This window comes from Saccoglossus kowalevskii, chromosome 18, assembly GCF_978046115.1.
Source record: "Saccoglossus kowalevskii chromosome 18, keSacKowa6.1, whole genome shotgun sequence".
NCBI lineage: Eukaryota > Metazoa > Hemichordata > Enteropneusta > Harrimaniidae > Saccoglossus > Saccoglossus kowalevskii.
In genome coordinates this window covers 11,616,232-11,637,558 of record NC_140658.1, presented here as the reverse complement: position 1 = coordinate 11,637,558, position 21,327 = coordinate 11,616,232, and the positions used below count along the sequence as shown (strand labels likewise).

The 21,327-nt window shown below is 35.2% G+C and overlaps 1 protein-coding gene across 1 annotated transcript; it reads left to right on the top strand.

Annotated features, from left to right (window-relative positions):
- The first annotated feature begins 205 nt into the window (after positions 1-205).
- Positions 206-18,745, top strand: LOC100369253 (uncharacterized protein C6orf62 homolog). The gene is made up of 7 exons (XM_002741620.3): positions 206-628; positions 4,922-5,008; positions 5,488-5,577; positions 6,139-6,261; positions 6,969-7,103; positions 9,710-9,769; positions 10,797-18,745. The coding sequence occupies exons 1-7, from the start codon at positions 500-502 to the stop codon at positions 10,863-10,865; spliced, it is 693 nt and encodes a 230-aa protein (XP_002741666.1). The 5' UTR covers positions 206-499; the 3' UTR covers positions 10,866-18,745.
- Positions 18,746-21,327: the final 2,582 nt, after the last annotated feature.

The window sequence follows — 21,327 nt, the reverse complement described above, 5'->3', positions numbered from 1 at the left end:
ATTTTCATTTGTTATATTTTGGCTCTTGAAAATTGTTTTATTTCGAAAATACACCCTCCTCATTTTTAAAAGAGAAACCGAGAGAGTATAGCAATCATCTGCATTTTTTTCTGTGACCACCTGCTCGGAATATGTCGGACACCATCGGTAAATGGCGGAGGAAATTAACAACGACTGCGCAGACGACGTTCGTGACGTCATGGGTCGCCATTTTAGATTTCCGCATGTTGTGAACTCTCGTTCAGGTTTTGACCTGCTTTCTGAAATTTCTGTTTTGTGTCATTGCTTTCTCTTCGTTTCTTCAAATCTGGGTCGGTGCGTGAGTCGCAAAGCGAGGTATGGAACCTATACTCCGTACTGGTTTCAGAAGTGTAGGCCTAGGTCCAAGCACATCGGAGACGCCAAGTACGGAGGAAACGAGGTGGAAACTCAATGTTCGACCGCAACACTAACTTGTTCAACAGTTTTCGCCGACCATTCCATTTTTGTTTCCCCCATTATGGGAGACCCAAATACGAGGAGAAAAGTTCAGCTAAGCAGACTGCGGGGCCAACTAAGAAAGAAACGTGAAGCTTTAGCTGACCAGTTTGATTTTAAGATGTACATAATTTTTACTTTTAAAGACAAGGTAAGCAAAAAATCAAGTCTCGGCAGGCGATGTCGTCACCTGCGCACTTAGCGCAAGATCAAAGGCCATATATTTTTTCGATTTTTTTTTACGACCTTCTATATTTTATTTATTATTGTTTTATACTGGTGCCCAACTCTGCTACTTTTACTAACTTTCCACGCACCCTAGGATTATATTTGTTGCTGAATGCCGATTATTCTAAAACTCTGTAATCAAGTTGTCTACTTCCGCATTAGCTGATTTGCATATAACGGGTGGTTTTTGGCATGGAATGCGATAGATATACGCAGTCAGAAGTGGACTAAGTTAACTCGCTACAGTTGGATTAATTAATTACTATAAATATTTTATATTTGGGAAATGAACCTTGTACCCTCTCTCACATTTTCGGAAACAATATGGGTGATTTCTACCATGCGTTTCAGTCAGTTCATTCCTGACTTCTTTCACCTTAGGTTTTAATAGGGATTTGGTATTTAATAATGTGACAAAACCCCACCAAAAAAAAAAAACAAAAAAAAAACTCTTGCATTTCATCAACCTTCAGCCTTTGAGGTTTTTATTAAAATAATCAGGTGAAATTCTGGTAGTGGTGTCTTGACACCAACCCACCCCTAAGCTAAATACTATGGTGAAACCCCTCTAATCTTTTACATCTCTTGAGATGGAGGTGGTTCTGAGAAGGGAGAGTGAAATAAAATTGATTGAATAAAGACAGCACTTGTGCACCATCAACTATTCTAGTGTGCTTGTTACCAGCTTGCTATCACAGACTATTCAAATCCAAATTCATGCATGTAAGAAATTAAACACTGATTGTAGAAATGTTATAAATTGAACTTAAAAACCAGACCCCCTCCTCAGTGCATCATTCCCTACTTTCAAGACCACAACAGGGGGTTTTCTAGAATAAAACTGCAAGAGGGAGTACTGCAATTTAGCGGCGCCACCAAGTGGGGGAGATATGGTTCTCCCTACCAGGGTGTGAAATTTTTGATAATTGGAATTAAAAATGCAGCATGCTATGGCTTTTTTGGGGCCAAAATTACTGTCAGACAGGTCACAGTTGAAGACTGTGGCCACATGTGATCCCTGGTCAATCAGAATTTGATGGTTGCCAGAGCATCTGCTCCCCAGAGTGAGGGGCGCATGGCCATGGCATGAGGGCGCTGCGCCCCTGTTCCCTTGTTTAAAACAATCCCTGCCACAATACTAAAGTGTAACTCCAGATATTGAAGTAGCACTCTGCGATTGTGCCACTTCAAAATGTATATGTAATGGTGTGTTAAATGTCACAGTACAGTTCTATCATTTATTATGCTTGAAACATTTTCAAGTTCTGCATTTAGTATCTTGCCATCACCAGTATACCCCTAACATGACTAATTCAGTAGGAATCTTGAACTACAATGGAAGTACATAAATCAATTTGAGTAATCTTGATGCCTGCTTGAGGAGAGGTATTAAACAATCATGTACATTGTATATAGCTGCCGAGAGTTCCTGAAGGCACACAATTAGTTCATCCTTTGTATTTATCATTGTTTTGTTTAGAAAATATTTATTTTATATTACCATATTCTGTAACTATAGTAAGATGTTTTTGAAGATTATTGATTTTCACCTGGTAATTATTATAACAAGTTGCACCATAAACAGCTATCTGTGTATCAGTTGGCATTATATTGGCTACACTGTCCATTACATAACACATTTTGGTATCATGCATTCCAACTATCATAAAGATATAGACTTATTTGGGGGGGGGGAAGCTTGTTACTGTGCACAAACATCACCGACTGACTGATATGCTTTCACCCATGTCTCTAAAAACATTTCCTAATAAAATTACTATGGTTGAGCCAGCCTATTTTATCCCTGGATGGTGCACTAAAATGCAATGCGATGATGGTGATACAAATTGTGAAAATTTGGATTGAGAATATGCAAATATTTGTGAAGGAGTAGATGTAAGCTGTACTGTATTTCACACATATGGTGATGTAATTATGCGAATTGCAGTCAGTGTAATTTCTGAGCAAAAGTTGCACCAATAAAAGTTGGTTTCATCTGAAAATTCACCTTGAATCAGTTGCATTGATTACATTATGCATGAAATTAAAAGCAGTGTTTCTGAAAGTGCCAAGAAATGTTTGTACACAGATATGATTGTAACATTTAAAACATTTTTATTATACATGTACCAGTAATTTCAATTACAATGTTTGCTGGGTGCCAGTGTCGGGACAACTATTATAATACATTCTGATACGCAAAAGTCGACATGTGTCGAGTCGGATCTTGGCTAGTTGGATCTAAGCAGACAGATATGATAAATCTTAGCAAGTGCTGACTCTGTCAACTTTGACCGTTCCTGTACTGGTTTCCACCCAGGATAGAGTTGCTAATGAGAACGAGACTATTGTTTCTTCATTAGTGAAGCTAGCCATTCATCTGTGTTTCCAATAATTATACCAGTCATACCACAAATTGAAAAAAAAAATGGGTGGGATGCTAATAACTCTACCATAGCTAGAATTTATTGCCAAACTTGAAATAACTCAAATCATAGGAAAATTACATTCACAATCCTACATCATTTACTCCTGGGCTATGAGTTACGCATTGAGTGTGTTATTATTTTTTTATCATGGATTCTAAACATGTTAACAATTTGTAATTTAAATTTCTAAAATATTACCTACATGCCAAGTTTCTAGTTTACATGTACACAGTGTGAATCCAAATATTTACAGCCTGTCATAAAAGAAGGTGTAACTAGAAAATATTAATAGTAAAAAATGGTGTTTGTGAGTTGTACTTTCAGTTTGTAACTTGCCAATTGTGACTTACACACAACTCAAATTTTATTACGCAAGTTGTTTTTAATAAGATGTATACAGATCGAAAAAAAAAATGCACAAAATAAGAGTAAAGGCTGTTGATCAAGTGTTGATTAAATGCAACATTGCAAGGCAGACACATATTCATGCCATATTCATGTTTTGGACTTTATGACAGGGCTGTGCGACCATCTTCAGATCAAATGACAATTTAATGTACCGGGTATTTGTATTTATTTATTTGCCATAGATTACAGGTAGTACAAAGAACTAAAAACATATGACAAGAGAGAGAGAACATTGCGAAATAATAAATATTAAAAAAGAAAAGAAAAAAAAAATGAGCAACTGGTCCATGGCTGGGGTAACAGAAGATAGCAATCGTAATGCTAGACAAGTCTATTCCCCTGTATACAATTATTTCAATGGGAAAAAAAAATACAAGGGGGTAGTATTCACCTAACACAATTGATTATTACAAAAATGCTACAAAGACTAGTTATAACAGTAAATAAATAATACATAGAACTAAACATAGAAATACAGAGTAAATAAAGAAGGAAATAAATAATTAATCAAACTAAATCAATTAACCACCCAACCAATTAACCAACTAACTGATCAACTAACCAATTAACCAGTCAACCAATTATCCAATCAATCAACCAATTAACCATCCAACCAATCAATCAATGTGCTATCCTGGCATCCACGTGCATCAAACACACGCATCTTTGCACTCTGTGTCAGCACTCATACTTGCAATTTGCACATAAAAAAGGTCAGGAGAGACAACAGGAACATTCAATGTCTACCACTTTACAAGTGTATTACAAGGTCAAAAACTGACAAGTGTTACTACCAACAAGGTGGAAGTGCTACTAGCAAATAATCTTGCATAAAGTGTTACTCATTGTGTCTTCTAACAGGACAAGTTAGTTTCATTAGTAGTTACATCGAAAAATAATTTATGTAGATGAATGAAGCATCGTATAGATTTAGAGAGTACACTGAGACTATATGCTCTTGTCTGTCACAAAGACCTTTCCTAGCGTCCATACATACTCATTGAGTTTAGATTGAATATTTTTGGGCGTGGATATCTAGGCATTTTTACCGCCTGGCAACCATCACGGTGAAAACAAAGGCCCAAGCTCTCAGAAACCTGTACTTTGGGATGGTTGTTGAGACTCCTCTGAACAGTGCATCAAGAATACCCCTACGTGTGCAGCATAAATACATTTGATTGCGCAAATTTACAAAATTAATAGTTTTGTTTGGCCGTTTTCTCCACTTCAGACGTTTTCACTGCCTCTTTGACCGACATTCTACAGCAGCTCGCACAGAGCCCATAGAAATACATGGTAGATTGGTCTTAGCAATGTGGAATGTCCTGTGACGTAGCTCCACTCCTGAAAATAACCATCCTTCTTGGTTTGCATTTCAGAAGAAGAGTCCCGCTATATTTGAAGCAGCAGAAGTAGTTCCAGTTATGACAAATAATTACGAAGATAGTATACTTCAGGGAGTTAGAGTAAGTATCTCAATGTGAGAAAAACTAGCACTGAATTTCCTGCCATACATGTATGTATGTGATCGTTAAGTCATTGTTACAATTAATTTTTTGAATTCTGAGGTGTAAGGTATTCACTCGGGCTAATGTAACCACTGTGCCAACAATAGAGTTCTCATCAGTTCTTCAGGAAGATTTGGGCATTTGCTGTATTGGAAATGAACCTCTAATAACACAATAAACCAAATTCCATTAATTGTATGTATGATATTATTTATTTTTACCAAGGGCATTTAGGTACAATTCAAGCGTAACTTAAATGCCAAGCTGGCTTCTGAGCTGGCATAGCATTTAATGAAAACATACAAAGCATTGTCGTCAGTAGTTTCAACTTATTCTTTGTAGTATTTACATGTGATACTAGTATGAGATATATTTAGGTAAATTGCTTGGTAAAATTTAGAAGCATGGTGGTTGTGATGTAGTCTTTGTCTTTGTAGGATGAAGCGTATTCTCTAGAGAGTTCAAAAGAGCTATTACAAAGGGATGTGGTACAGTTACATGCACCCAGATATCAATCCATGAGACGGGTAAGAACCATAAAAGTATCTTGTGTATGTTTCACTTGTATGTCATCGAGCTATATAATTGTATTATTTGATGTTCTCAGTCTTTCCATATATAATACACTACTTTCTATCGTCAGTAAACACCCCTACAAGAAACTGGCACCCTTTTAAAGTATACATTTCCACAAGTAATAATTTCATTTAATCTGAAATTTCTTAGAGACAGACGTACAATTTTGTTTTCTTTGGGGGGGGGGGGGCTGAATTTAAGCTACAGACTTTGATTTCTAAATCAACATGCGTCAACATTAATAAATTATGTTAATCCCTTTATGTTACCCATGGCAAATTATGAACTTTTTGGTACAAAATCAACAACAAAAAGTTGAGAAAAATGCATGAAAATGATGCACTAAAATTGTTATAGAAAAATGATAGCATTCAGTAGGTTCGTTAAGTTGTATACAATGCAAAGCGACAATGAGTGGGTTCCATGCAACATGTACAACCTGTAGATGTCAACAAATCACCTAAAGAATTCAATGTGTTGTGTATGTACTAATACCGATGTCTTGTCTGTAGGATGTTATGGGGTTTACAAAAGAAATGGATTTCTTTTTATGGCCTAGAAATGATTTAGAAAAGATGGAGTGTCGTTTATTCTCCAAGTGGAAGGGAGAAGAGGATCCTTACAAACCGATGCTTGTGAGTTCTTATCACATTGCAATACTGTAAAATGATTTTCCCTGGGTTTAAATTTCGCAGATTTACCATTTCAGGCATATCCACTGGGTTTTAATTTAGCGCATTTTCCAGTCAGCGAAATAATCAAAATTAAAACCCAGTGAATAATTAACCCTTTTACAGTATACTAACATTCTGAAAAGATTTAGTTCTGCGTCGACTATGCTATGGACTATGCTACCCAGATATCCATTATTTGTAGAACTGGTTGATTCTCGTGACATCATGGGATGTGCTACCATTTCTGTCTACAACGTAGATAAAAAGATTATCACCTGATGTCACTTGTTCATACAGCTGGTTGATACTTGTGGTGTCATGGGTAGGGTTATCTGTTCACCTTCGGTTCATGGATAATACTGTTCTATCATGTCTCTCGTATCAACCATATCTTCGAACAATTGCTACTGAGTGATAACCTCATAATCTCAAATATTCCTGGAATAGTCTTTCTGACTTGACTTGAGTATTTTGTTGCAGAATAAAATGTAAAAATGATATACTGGTTCAAGGCCTATGTAATGCATACCCCTGGTGGCTGATAACAAATAGCTATGACATAATGCAATATCCATATACGAACCGTGGAATTTTATAATACAACATAAGTCTATTCATCATATTTCTAAAAAAAACAGAACTCGTATTTATCTTTCTTGTTATTTCAGGCCGATTTCGAGTTTTTGACCCCAGACTATGAGAAACAGTTGATGAGACTGGTTAGTAGGAAAGATAAAGCTGGGCTTATCATAAACAATCCATCACAGTCCATGTTTTTATTTATTGATAGGAAATTTTCACAGGTAAGTAATGGGTAAAAATTTTTATTGTACATTTCCAAAAGAAGTGCATGCAAGCCAAGAGTTGCATTAATTGTATACTGTAAAATGACTAAGTTTCACTGGGTTTAAATTTCGCTGATTTACCATTTCAGGCATATTCAGTAGGTTTTAAATTCATGGTTTTATCATTTAGATAATGTGTTCTATGCTAAATTTTACATATTCACTGGGTTTTAACTTATCGCATTTTCCAGTCGGCAAAATAAGCAAAATTAAAACCCAGTGAATAATTAATCCCTTTACAGTACTGGATTTCAAAAATAAGACATATGACAAGATATACATCTCTGCATATGGTACTAATATGGTCTGTGTAGTTCATACTGTTAACAGGACGCTTACTGTGCTTAATCTGATGCATTTTGCTTTGCTAGTTGACAATATACACTTGGTTTTACATTGCCAGCTGAAGGGACCCTTTGTAAGTCTCTGTTCGGACGAAGTCCCAAAACGGGGACTTATAATTCGGTCTCCGTCCGTGCGTCCGTCTGTGCGTCTGTGTGTCCGTGCGCTCGTCCGTGCGCTCGTCCGGGGTCGTATCTCAGAATCCTGTGGGCCGATTCCATTCATTCTTTGCATGTGCCTAGTACTTTATGTGGGACATATGCACATGCAGTGGTTTAGCGATTCGATTCAAAATGGCCAACTGGCAGCCATCTTGTTTTTTGAAAATGTTGTATTCTGGACATGCTGTGTCAGTTTTCATTCAAACTTGGTACATAGATTAAACATGTTAGGATACATGTTCATGACGATTTATTTCACAATTGGATCAAAGATGGTCGACTGACAGCCATCTTGTTTTTTGATAATGCCTTATTTTGAACATGCTTTGTCAGTTTTCATTCAAATTCAGTACATAGATCATACATGTTAGAATACATGTCCCCGACCGTTCGTGAGTCCGTCCGTCCGTCCGTCCCTCCGTCCGTCCCTCCGTCCGTCCGTCCCTCAGTCTGTCCCTCAGTCTGTCCAGAGTCATATTTCAGAATCCTGTGGGCATGTCTATGACAATTTGTTTCAAAATCTGGTTAAGGATGGCCGATTGACAGCCATCTGACTTTTTGGCCTTACTACTATATTTCCACAATTTATGTACCATTTTCATTTGTATTTGGCACATACATCATACATATCAGTGTGTTTCATAATCAGATCAAAGATGGCCGAATAACGGCTGTTTTTATTTTTGGCCATATTACTACTAAACGGAACATGTGTTTTGATGTAAATAAACAATCTGTTGTATACGCCACTTGGAACTTAAGTTTCAAGGACACGCTCGCAACAACCCCTCCACTTTAATATGACGAGCACAAAGAGAACTTAATTTAATGGGGACTGTGTCATTTTCAATGACTTGTTTTGCTTTACTAAATAATGGATCAGTATGTTCTGATTTACTACCATACTCATCCAGCTTAGTGCCCATGCGCGGTTAAGCACCCCCTACACTTTCGGGCATTTCTCATTTTTCAGGGTCACTTTCAGCTAAAAACCCATCCCCTCCAAAATGCCTCTAATTTAACTGTCTAATCATATAACATGGTCTTTAATCATTGTTTGACCTTTTCTGAATACTTGTTATCATATTTATATAATATAGTGTGGATATCGACCGTTGTCAATATGTAACTGTGCGTAAACTATGCATCGACAATGACCTGTTACAAAAGTGAAAGTCAGTAAATACCATATTAAGTTTCTTTAAAAAATTGCTAATTACCAATTTAAAAAAAAATATGCCATTTTTTCGTTTAAATCAATTACAACAGTTGTGTCGGTACAACACAACATACTGATGGGTTAATAACAGATGACCTATCAGGACAAAGGCATTGTTGCAGGTCAAATCATGCGAAAAAACATCAAGAGTTTATGTACGATCAAACACATTAGACAATGAAGAAACTGAGGAAATTTTGACTCTGACTGTGTTCCGACAGACGAATAATTTTAACCCCCTAGATTTTTGTTCGACATAATTAATAATGTAATAATATGTGCATATTTCTTCATTGTAAAATTGTTGCTGAAATCAATGACTACACGACTAATTTCATAATCTGTTACATGGAAACTAAAGTTGTCATTTACATAATTTTTTAGGGGTGTGCTTGCGAGAGTGCCCACCTCCTAAAACGCGTGAATTAAAACAAATGACATGATGAATGCTGAATACCCTGGGTAATATTGAGTTGGATGAATGTAGTGGTTAACATAACATGTTTACTAGTTTATGAGATTTGAACACTGTGACATACACTTATTTATATAAATTTAATTTTTGAAGAACCAGAGACTGTTTGAACTAATAAAACTACCAAAAATGAGAATATTATATACTTATTGACGAGACACGGAGAATGTTCACGAATAATCAAGAATTTTTGCAATCAATTGAGATTATTAACGATATTGGCAATATTTGCAAGTAATTTGACAAAAGTCATTGCAAAATAATGTGGTGATTTTCTCTGACTTGTGTGCTGGATGATTTCTAAGAAAGCAACTCCAATTCATTGCTACTTGTTACATAATAACAGTGATCCTTTCTTTAATTTTAGACAACCAAAAGAACAGTTCTTGTCTTTAAATTGTCCAGTATTTGCCTTTATCTAGCACAGGTAAGGATTTTGTAAACTTTTTAACAAAAGAGTTCATTATTCCATCAACTTTTTTTTCTTCGCACACCTGCTAAAGGAATAGACCGTGGTGCTGTTTTATGCAAAATCAAAAATGGTCACCACCAAATAACCAATGCATACAGGTCAATATTACAAACACTATTTATTGCCCTAAACATATCTAAAATCAAAATGATTTAGTCTAATCACAAAAAAATTTCTCTTAAAAACGCTAACCTAATTGCTGAATGGGTTGAATCACTTTATAATATTTTCAATCCAACTCTTTTTATATTGTTCTTCCAGATTGCTTTCAGACTATGCATCACAAATAGTGATCAGAAAGAAGACTGATTTGATTGTTAACAAGATCAGCAACTTTTCGATGGCACAAATCTTGACTAATGTTTTTTGATGATAACTAAAACAGGAAGTTGCTGGGGTCTTGTTCTGTATTCTCTATATTTACCTCAAATGTAATGCCATAACTGATCAACCACTGATAAAAGAGACTATAAAATATCAGCTATATTTATGCGAGGGTTTTGACATTTCTACTTGTGTGAGGACAGCACATCTTCTTTAGGTGACTAAACATATACAGAAAACAATAATTAATAAATTACATTGTCGTTATGACATTGCTGTGAAAGATATTCTTAGTTTAGTTCATTTGATATTCTGATCACAAATTGCAAAACATACAGCAGACTCGTTAGGAAATTTAATAAGGTCAAAATGGTAAGCCAGTAAAACATTTCAGAAAAATCAATGTCTAATGGTACGAATCAGAATTTATAGTTCTGTGCAGTTCAGAAAAAATATTCAATGGACTATCCAGTACTATCCTTGATTCAACCAGGTTCATAAGTGCAAATTTTAACTACATTTTTTTTGCTCTGTTAGTGAATTAGTTTCATTTAATTAATCTTGTCAGTTGCTTTGGCCTCCTCACTTATTCTGTAACATATTGGTGTTTGAACTTGTCATATCAATCATGAAAATTTTTTTTATTATTTTCCTACAGGACCAACTAACACATTGGGGACCGGGCACAATGGATGAAATCATGGAGCCGTACTTTGGGACATTATGACGCACGTCAAATACATAGTCGTATTTTATGTAGCAAACTGTAAACAAGCAGAAACAGAACTGTATGTAAATATAGATGGATTCCTTCAACTTATTCAACAGAGTATCCTTATTTTGATATACTACAATATTACTTTGGCTGCTCAGTGTAGTTGTTCGGGTGTGTCTTATTTACCTTGAATGTTTATGTGATAAAGTTCATGCTGCCATGACAGCTATTTAAAGTTACTGGTGATCTAAATAGTCTCTCAGCAAATTTAAGGATTGTCCTAGACTATTTGCCCTCGTAGATGCCTCAATCCCAACTTTGATTGAGATTAAATACATACATTTTTCTGTTGTATATCAAATGATAATTACACAATACTTAACATGTACTTAATGATGTAGTAGACTTTCGTTGGGCAAAACAGAAAAAGCTTGATAAAAATAATAATAATGATTAATGACTAACAATTTTTACATGTTGTTGTAGCCCTTGCAACACTCTATCCAAAAATTATGATAACACTAATGTCAACATTAATTACAGCACGTGACTGCTAAATAAACAAAATCAATTTTTACTGCTACTAGAAAACGAAAACAGTTAGCCAACACATTTTTATGAGAAAAGGAAGACTACAATGTTCTTAACAATAATGTAAAAGAGATAGTTTCTGAATTGTTTGGTTCTTTTACAAAGTGGTGGAGAAGAATTCTGTTAGAGTAATAAATTAGAGTGCTCCGTTTTCACAGGTCAATTAGTAATGAATTATTACTGATACTTGAAAAATATTTTACATTTTGTTTTTTTAATTGATCTTGAGTTCAATCTCTGAAAAAATCTATGAAATCGGACAAAGAACTGTTTGCGTAATTGTGATTTTTGTGCTTGATTTGTTTAAACTTCACATACCAAACTTTTACCAACAATGGCTTTCATAAAATGGATGCTAATGTCTGTTGATCCACGTCATAGTTGCAAGTATGTACATTTGTAAGCAGTTGTTTTTTAACGCAGTCAACATGGTTCAAATGACTAGTTTCTTTTGCGGTTCTTAAATTTCGAAAAACAATTTTGAAAAATGAATGCATTAGGTGGCATGTATGTTTTAATCATACGTTATGTGCAACTAGTGTACAGCACTATGAAATCTAATGTGAGAATCGTAAGCTTTTAATTTCAATTTAGGACAGAGTAACTTTGTTATCAATGTGTTGGGCCGTGTGGCATTACTTGCAATGAAACTACTAAAAACTATCACTGCAATAATTGCTGCCAGTTGTTGTCATTACAGTCCTGCTAATTGTCTCATTCAACCTTTCCTTGCTTTATTTGGCTCACCAATGATTTTACAATGACTTGTCAATCATGATAAAGTAAAGCTACACATACAGGAACTATCTTTGTTCATTTCAGTTTGGCCTATGAGCCTAGTGTCACCTTAAATTCAGTTTGAAATGTGCAATATTAGTTTCCCAGGTTTTGAATGTGACAGCGTAGATTTCCCAAGTGGTAAGGGCTGTTACTATATACTTTTAGGCATTGAAAATATGCAGCTACATGCAGATTTTAGTGTTCTAGCTTCAGTCTTGTACTGAACAATTTTGATTTTGTATTGTCATTGTCTAGGTCACTGTTGAATGTTCCCAAATTTTTGTCAAGTATTCAAAACATAGGACAAAGTATGATTATTAAATTGAGGCATATTGGTGTTGATTCATAAATTACTAGGCATCTATGAGGCCAGATAGTCTAGGAAATCTATCAAACTTGTGAAAAACTGCAGCAAATAGAATTATGAATGTCTTTTTATGTTATAACCCCTTCCCTCAATTTTGTGTCAGAGACGAACTGAAAACTTGTTTATTAATGATTGACAGCAACTTGTATTGTGTTGGTAGGCAGCGTGACTTTATCAAAATATCATTAGACTTTTACCTAATAATACAGCTGGTGCTAATTGTCAATAGAAAAATGATTTGACAACCCGAGAAAAATGTGCATTTTGCAATATGAGAAGATTTCAGTAAATACTTTAAATGGATTTTGTATGACCAAATTTATTCAATTCCCATTGACATTTTACATATAGATTTTTGTTTAGGTGGGTTATTATGTTATGAACTACGCTGTGTGTTAGATTTACATTGATTGTCGAATCTACTAGCAGGTGGTTTAGTGTTAGGTGTACACTAGATGATGCTTGCTTGTAGTTTGTCAGTTTGTAGCAAGAGTGTGGTAAATAAGACTTGTACACTCGGTTACGTTGGTACTAATTTTTACCAATGAACATTCACAAGATGCATTGTGGGTATTTGTGCATCGCTACCAAATCTGTTTTAACAGTTCATCTATTTACATTTAACATGCATTTTTACTGTGGTCTACACCCATAATGCAACAATAGTGCATTGTGGGTCTCTTTTTTTTCTCACCTTGCAACATGAGAAATAGTGGTATAATAGTCAGGGACAATATTATTTGTTAGTGGTCCATGTTACATGTACCAAGGAGGGGGTACTTTCTTTTCTCTGTATTTACATGAATATTGTACACCAGCCAATGAACATCTTGAATGTACTTCCAATCAAACATGCTTGTTTTACCTCCTGAAGGCGTGAGAGGCCTGCCTGATTGAGAGTAATTGCAGATGGTAGACAGTGTTCTCCCTGAACAGGGCTTCGTTGCCCCCCTTGCCATCTTTGATTGGCTCTTTGTGGTAGCAAATAATTTAAATTTAATTACAACTATAGTTATGTGCATAATAAAATTAGAAAAGTACTAGTACCACTGTAACAGTTGCATAGAATGCTATGTATACGTCCCATTCCCCAAGTGTCGTCATATGTATTCCTTTGTTGTTGTTTCCCTTGCTAACAAAATGCTAGGGAGAACACTTATAGATCTATACAGTATATGCAAATCAACAAGCCACAATATGAGCTGCTATTGGTTGGGTGTACAATATACCTGTATGTATTCAGACCTTGGTTGACTCATAAGGTATATAACTTAATAAGCAAATTAAATTTCTGGAAATTGTTGATATTTGCTTTGTTTTTCATGCCCAAAAATTGACATGATTACTGCCAGTTTGTGTATAACTTGATTTACCCTTTGAATGCCAAAACTTTTGTCAACTGTTGATCAAAACCTTCAGCCAATAGTACATTTTGTCTGTTTAGTTCAAAACAAATTACGTTCATAAAAGTTCAACAAAAGTATACCAGGTAAGAAGTTCATAAAATATTGCAATTTTTTTGTTAGTAAAATTACAAGCATGAAACGTGCAATTTGTAAAGCTGACCTATTTGTAAACAGTTGATATTTTTCTAATCTTTATTAATCGACCAGGGTCTGCTCCTGCATGCAGGGAAGCAAATGATTTTATAAGACTCCCTAAAACCTTGATAAATGTTTACATGGACCACCTAAGTTTATGAGCAATATCATATCAGAGTTGGTGCGTGTGTATTCCACTTGTATTTCAGTAGTTACAAGAAAAATGGCTATTTTACAGGACCAATCTTTTCATCATTGTATTTTCTTGAAAGTGAAGAGATTATTAAAACTATGAATTGTCTATTTTTAATAAGCAAAAAAAGCTGCAAATGTTTGTAAATTTTTTGAAATATATACAGGAAAATCTTAGAGGAAATGAACAGCATTATTTCATGGAATATTTTTTTTATAGAAATTATGAACATTGTTATTAAGCAGCCTTTCAAAAAGGTATTTGTAAAATTTGTGATGAAACTTTTCAATTGAAGATTTTTTGTGTGTGCGAGACTTTCGTTTTATTCAATTTATCGTATTTGACCTTGTCACTTATTAGTTTATGTATATTTGATTGCATTTAATGCATTATTATGAAGTGACTTTAGCCTGGAAAACAGATATCGATGTACTGGTTACACTCGCCATAAAGGTATCGAATATGTATTCCTGGGCAATCAACTGATTTCACAGTTAAAAAGTTTTAGAAATTTCAAAATATTATAAAAAGTTGGTAATCAGTAAAACGAGAATCTTCTACACAGGATAGAAGTGACTATGAATTGGGAGGTTCTCAAGTAAGCTCATTCTTTTTGGCCTCCGTATAAATAACATGTCTAATATTCTTCCGAAAATTTACAAATGGTTATGAATTGCTTCGCAGTACTACATTCTGCAAATGAACTTAAAAGACATCAAATCAAACCTGTATCAAATTATTGAACCAGATTTGTTCACACATTGTTCATATTCAGACTAAATCGTAAAAAAATAACTTATTTTTGTGGGCCTATAGTATCAATTTTATACTTATTGGTACACTTATTTTGTTCTTAAAACAACAAAATCCCCCAAAATAGGTCAAACTATATGTATTGTTCATGAACCAATGAGAATTAAATTCAAAAAATGGCCCAAGTAAATAATACGATAAAGTTGTTTTGTCTGATTATCAGTGAATTTTCTGTTATTTTCTAGTCCTCTAGTAGCTAGTTATTTTACTGTAGAACACTTATTTAGAAGTTTGAAGTCATAAATAATCTTCTATTTCATTTATCAGGAATAAATGAAAATTAAATAAGCTAGTAAGTACAAATCTTTTACAGTCTTGTAACCGGACCATAATTCCATCATTCGCACAATTACATTATAGTCTGGAAGAATTAGCGCTTTATCCATGTAGATTCATTTAAGTCAGGTCAAACTTTTGTAATGTATATACAAAGTAAATTGGGAAAAGATATTGCCGATATCTTCCTTCAACAAAAACTAAATTGTTGATATGTGCATCTGTTTTTATTTGTGAACTGTAAGCACTCCAACGCATACCAAAGAATAGATTGTTTTTGAATGCAATTTTCCATGTTCTGATCACACCAATCAGAAGTGTGAATTCCAATATGCCTACTTCTAATATGCCTACTTCTAATATGCCTACTTCTAATATGCCTACTTCTAATATGCCATATTTGCTTTATTAGCAGCACTAATAGAAATACACGCAGAATACTTGCTTACATGCTTGGTCCTTTAAATAGGATTTATTCTGATCCTAGACTCACATCATTTATTTTTATTTTCACTTCTAGAAATGTTCGCAATTTTCGAGAATTTTCACTTCTACAAAATTATACAACTTTTATCGACTCTCACAAGAATAAAATGGTTGACAGTACAGTTTATGTACAAGTGTTGGAATATATAATATGAGCTAGTATATTTTTTTTATAGGCGAGATAAAAGTGGCAAGGTAAAAAAAAAAAATCATTTGTTGGTACTTAAAGTTAACTTTCTTGTGTAACATTTATAACTTTATCATTGTAATCATTATATTATCAAAACAGTATGCAACAATTACAGTGTACTTTGAATCAGAGAGGATGTCCCTTGTGAGTTGTAATGAGACAAGTGTTCTTTTAACAGTGATGTTCATCTACATGTCACCGCTTCCATATTTGATGTTAGCTTATTTAAAACCATAGCTTTTAGTTGCACTCTGAATCATTCTGGCTGTTGTTCACAATGGTGAATCAGGATGAATACATGAACACTTCCTGCAAATCGCACAAAAATTCAGATCAGTGAAATATTTAGCATAGTACTGGCACTGAAGCTATCAAATAATCTCAGAGAGCAACTTTAAAGCATAGTGTAGAATTCTTCAGTTTACCTTATACAGTTTCATACCATGTAGCATTTCATGGCAATTTTTCCAATAATATGTACGTTTTCTTTTATGTTGATGCATTTATGAATTAGCCAACTGATATTGTGCTGCATAATTACTGCTTCTGTGTCACAAGTTTTCATTGAATGCGTACATGGGTTAACATGTGGCAACACTTCTTGTTATTTCAGTGGTGGGAAACTTCAAAGAACAGTGGTCAATACAGCAGTGTGCATTGTAATTTGGTGTATGCATTGTAATTGACGTTGCTATGTGTAATATGGGACCCATGCCAAACGTGCAGTTGTGTTGATCACTGCACTTTAAAGTTGCACACTGAGAAGATTCCTTTAGATTTCTCAATTTTGTTTTGTCTTCTCATTTGATTTTGTTGTTATTTCATCAGGTTCTCCTGCGAGTGTTAAATATCATACATAATATACCTAATTATCAGGGTTTGACACGTTGGATTAGTGATTTAGATCCCTAGAAAAATATTATAATATCACATAAAACACTCAATCGTTTATACCAATAATTTGTAAAACTGATAATGAATTGATTCACCAATACCCAAACTATTTCCACTCCTCTTGCAATTCATTCACTCACTAGCCTCGAATTCTACGAATTGTATAACGTCAAACTCAAAGTATAATTGTATTTCTTTCAGTTCACCAAATCAGTGACCAACTTTATCCACATTGACTGTTCCACATTATTGTTTGTCATTGTCATCCAATACTTCCAAATTGCTTATGCATGAGCTGCCCTACAATATTGTTTTAAATCATAACTCATCCATCCATTTAATGGCAATGCTTGTATCCAATTCAATTTATCTGCATCTTACCCATATATTATCAGATTTTATGTTTGTCGGGTTTTACTTAAAAAAAAAATGGTTTTTTGTTTGTTTGTTTTTTAAATTTTGTGTTTGTTTTGTGCTCTCAACTTAATCAACTTCTGTAAATACATCTTGGATGTATTCTCCAATGATTTTGTGTAGATAAAAAAACATGTGTGACACAGGCAAATGGGAAGATGACTTGTTTTGTTATTTTTTGTCTCAAAATGGTTTGTTTTAGATGTCTCTTGATCTTGCCGCAGTTGTCGCACAAATATAATCTACACGCGTTATGTAACCTACATAGAATAGAATTACATGCAATCAATACAGGATTTAAGGGTAAGAAGAAGCGAGTAAAGCAATGTCAAAAACCCTGCTATAACTGGCTTCTAACATGGCTGCAACGGAATTTTAGTGTATCTCGGGACACTTTTGTTGATATGACTATTTAACTATCATCCTCACCAATGATATTATTTTTAGTGTCAGTGTTGATGTCGATGGTGTAGCCATGTAAGAAGTTTCACCGTTTGATTAATATCTAGGGGGATTGTATGGTTGAATTGTCTTGCAGCGATCAGTGAAACATTCCTGCAAATCTTCATTTACTATCGTTATATGAAGATAATGCACAAGAAATGTTGGATGTACAACAATCATTCAGAAGTACGTCTGCGCCAATGCAGTATTTTGTTTTAATACGTTAACCCATCTAGTTTATTTTTGCTAGCTTCACAGTACAACAAAGCTTTGATCAAAGCATAGACTTTCCTTATTGAAATGAGTCACACTTACGGTACATAACAATTTTGACATTCCAACGATGTGATTAATTTAAATCATACTTTTTATTATTACTGGGTTTTTTAAAAGCTTGTGATTAAAGTTGCATTACAACCTTGCAAATATGTAAAAAATCAGTTCAAATGTTGCTGTTTTAGCTAAAAAAATGTATATTAAAAGTAGATACCCTGCCTTTGCTTTCCACCCATGCTGGAGAGTTTCTTCTTCAAACACGCCTGTACTTATCTCGTGTCTGTTTACAAATTTAGCTTAAGTTAGAATGCTTACTTACATATTCTGTAGCTCATTACTCGAACACAGTCTCATCAACATACTAGTTATATTGGTCAAGCGACCTCACAAACATGCGAAGTGGTAATGCAACTTTGAACACTCGGTATATGCAGTCTATTTGATTCAGTTTTCATCGCATATATATAATATATATTGTGTATATATTGGTTGCCATTTTTAAACAAAAAGCAAATATTTTGAAAATTTATTTTGACTTAATGTTGTTTGAGAATACATGTCAGAATTGAAATGATGTATTTTACTTCTGAACAAATTGGATTATAAAATAAAGTGAAATGAGATAAATGCTGTCTGTCTTGGTGGTTTGTGTCGTCTTGTTTTCCTATCAGACCATTTAATGCGATATCCCTCTAAGCAGTGAATTTGATGATAATTTTCATACAATGACAATATGGCTTGCATAGTTCGTTATTATGCTGTCCGTGGTCAGATTTTGAACAAGTTTTGTTAATCGTGCATGCAATTTTGCTTCAGATCAATAGCTTTCATTGTTCATATTTGCACAGTACATTTTGTTGTTGCTTGCATTTAAGTTGTGCATTTATTGCCTTTTCATTGCACTCTTGTCACATTTATATATATATGTATATTGTGCAGTTCAACAACATTTACTGTGTTCACTTGAGTATTGTCAGTACTGCTGAAAGGTTCATAATGTATGGTCAAACTTGTTTTAATGTCTTTGTTTGTTCGTCGATGCAATGAGGACCATCTAGTCATCCTGGGGTGGGGGGGGGGGTGCTCTGTGAGTCCGCAGGTGGCTGGTGAGGCCAATCTGTGCCTGGAAGCGGCTCTCTGGTAGTGGGGACAGGGAATGGTAGTAGCTGCTACAAGGTTGTTGACTCTGTTCTACCTGGTCTGTCTGCGGTCTTCAGCAGCAGCAATCCTGTTGGCCTCGCATACTTTACCTTAACTTGTGAACAGCTGATCACCACGTTACTCTGTCTTGGGCCAACTGCTCCCATGTGCCGTGACTGATGTTAAAAGCTTCCAGTGTGGCTTTCAGGCAGTCCCAAGGCACAACCTGTTGGCAACCTATGTATAAAGACCACCTGTCTATAGTAAACACTTTTAGGCAGTCCCACGGCATAACATATCGACAGCCTGTGTATAAAGACCACCTATTTATGGTGACCACTTTTAAGCAGTCTCAAAGCATAACATATTGACAACCTGTGTATAAAGACCACCTGTCTATAGTGACCACTTTTAGGCAGTCTCAAAGCATAACATATTGACAACCCGTGTATAAAGACCACCTGTCTATAGTGACCACTTTCAGGCAGTCTCAAGGCATAACATATTGATAACCTGTGTATACAGACCACCTGTCTATTGTGATTGCCTTTAGGCAGTCCCAGGGCATAACATATCACCAACTTATGTATAAAAACCACCTGTCTATAGTGGCCATGTTTAGGCAGTCTCAAGGCATAACATATTGACAACCTGTGTATAAAGACCACCTGTCTATAGTGACCACTTTTAGGCAGTCTCAAGGCATAACATATTGACAGTCTGTCTATAGTGGCCATGTTTAGGCAGTCTCAAGGCATAACATATTGACAGCCTGTCTATAGTCATGTTTAGGCAGTCTCAAGGCATAACATATTGACAACCTGTCTATAGTGGCCATGTTTAGGCAGTCTCAAAGCATAACATATTGACAACCTGTGTATAAAGACCACCTGTCTATAGTGACCACTTTTAGGCAGTCTCAAGGCATAACATATTGACAGCCTGTCTATAGTGGCCATGTTTAGGCAGTCTCAAGGCATAACATATTGACAACCTGTCTATAGTGGCCATGTTTAGGCAGTCTCACGGCATAACATATTGACAACCTGTCTATAGTGGCCATGTTTAGGCAGTCTCAAGGCATAACATATTGACAGCCTGTCTATAGTGGCCATGTTTAGGAAGTCTCAAGGCATAACATATTGACAACCTGTGTATAAAGACCACCTGTCTATAGTGACCACTTTTAGGCAGTCCCAGGGCATAACATATCACCAACTTATGTATAAAAACCACCTGTCTAGAGTGACCACTTTTAGGCAGTCTCAAGGCATAACATATTGACAACCTGTGTATAAAGACCACCTGTCTATAGTGATTACCTTTAGCTAGTCTCAAGGCATAACATATTGACAACCTGTGTATAAAGACCACCTGTCTATAGTGACCACTTTTAGGCAGTCTCAAAGCATAACATATTGACAATCTGTGTATAAAGACCACCTGTCTATAGTGATTACCTTTAGGCAGTCTCAAGGCATAACATATTGACAACCCGTGTATAAAGTCCACCTGTCTATAGTGACCACTTTTAGGCAGTCCCAGGGCATAACATATCACCAACTTATGTATAAAAACCACCTGTCTATAGTGACCACTTTTAGACAGTCTCAGGGCATAACATATAAGCAAACTGTGTATAAAGACCACCTGTCTATAGTGACCACTTTTAGGCAGTCTCAAGGCATAACATATCACCAACTTATGTATAAAGACCACCTGTCTATAGTGACCACTTTTAGGCAGTCTCAAGGCATAACATATTGACAACCTGTCTATAGTGGCCATGTTTAGGCAGTCTCAAAGCATAACATATTGACAACCTGTGTATAAAGACCACCTGTCTATAGTGACCACTTTTAGGCAGCCCCAGGGCATAACATATCGACAGCCTGTGTATAAAGACCACCTATCTATGGTGACCACCTTTAGGCAGTCTCAAGGCATAACATATCACCAACTTATGTATAAAGACCACCTGTCTATAGAGACCACTTTTAGGCAGTCCCAGGGCATAACATATTGACAACCTGTCTATAGTGACCACTTTTAGGCAGTCTCAAGGCATA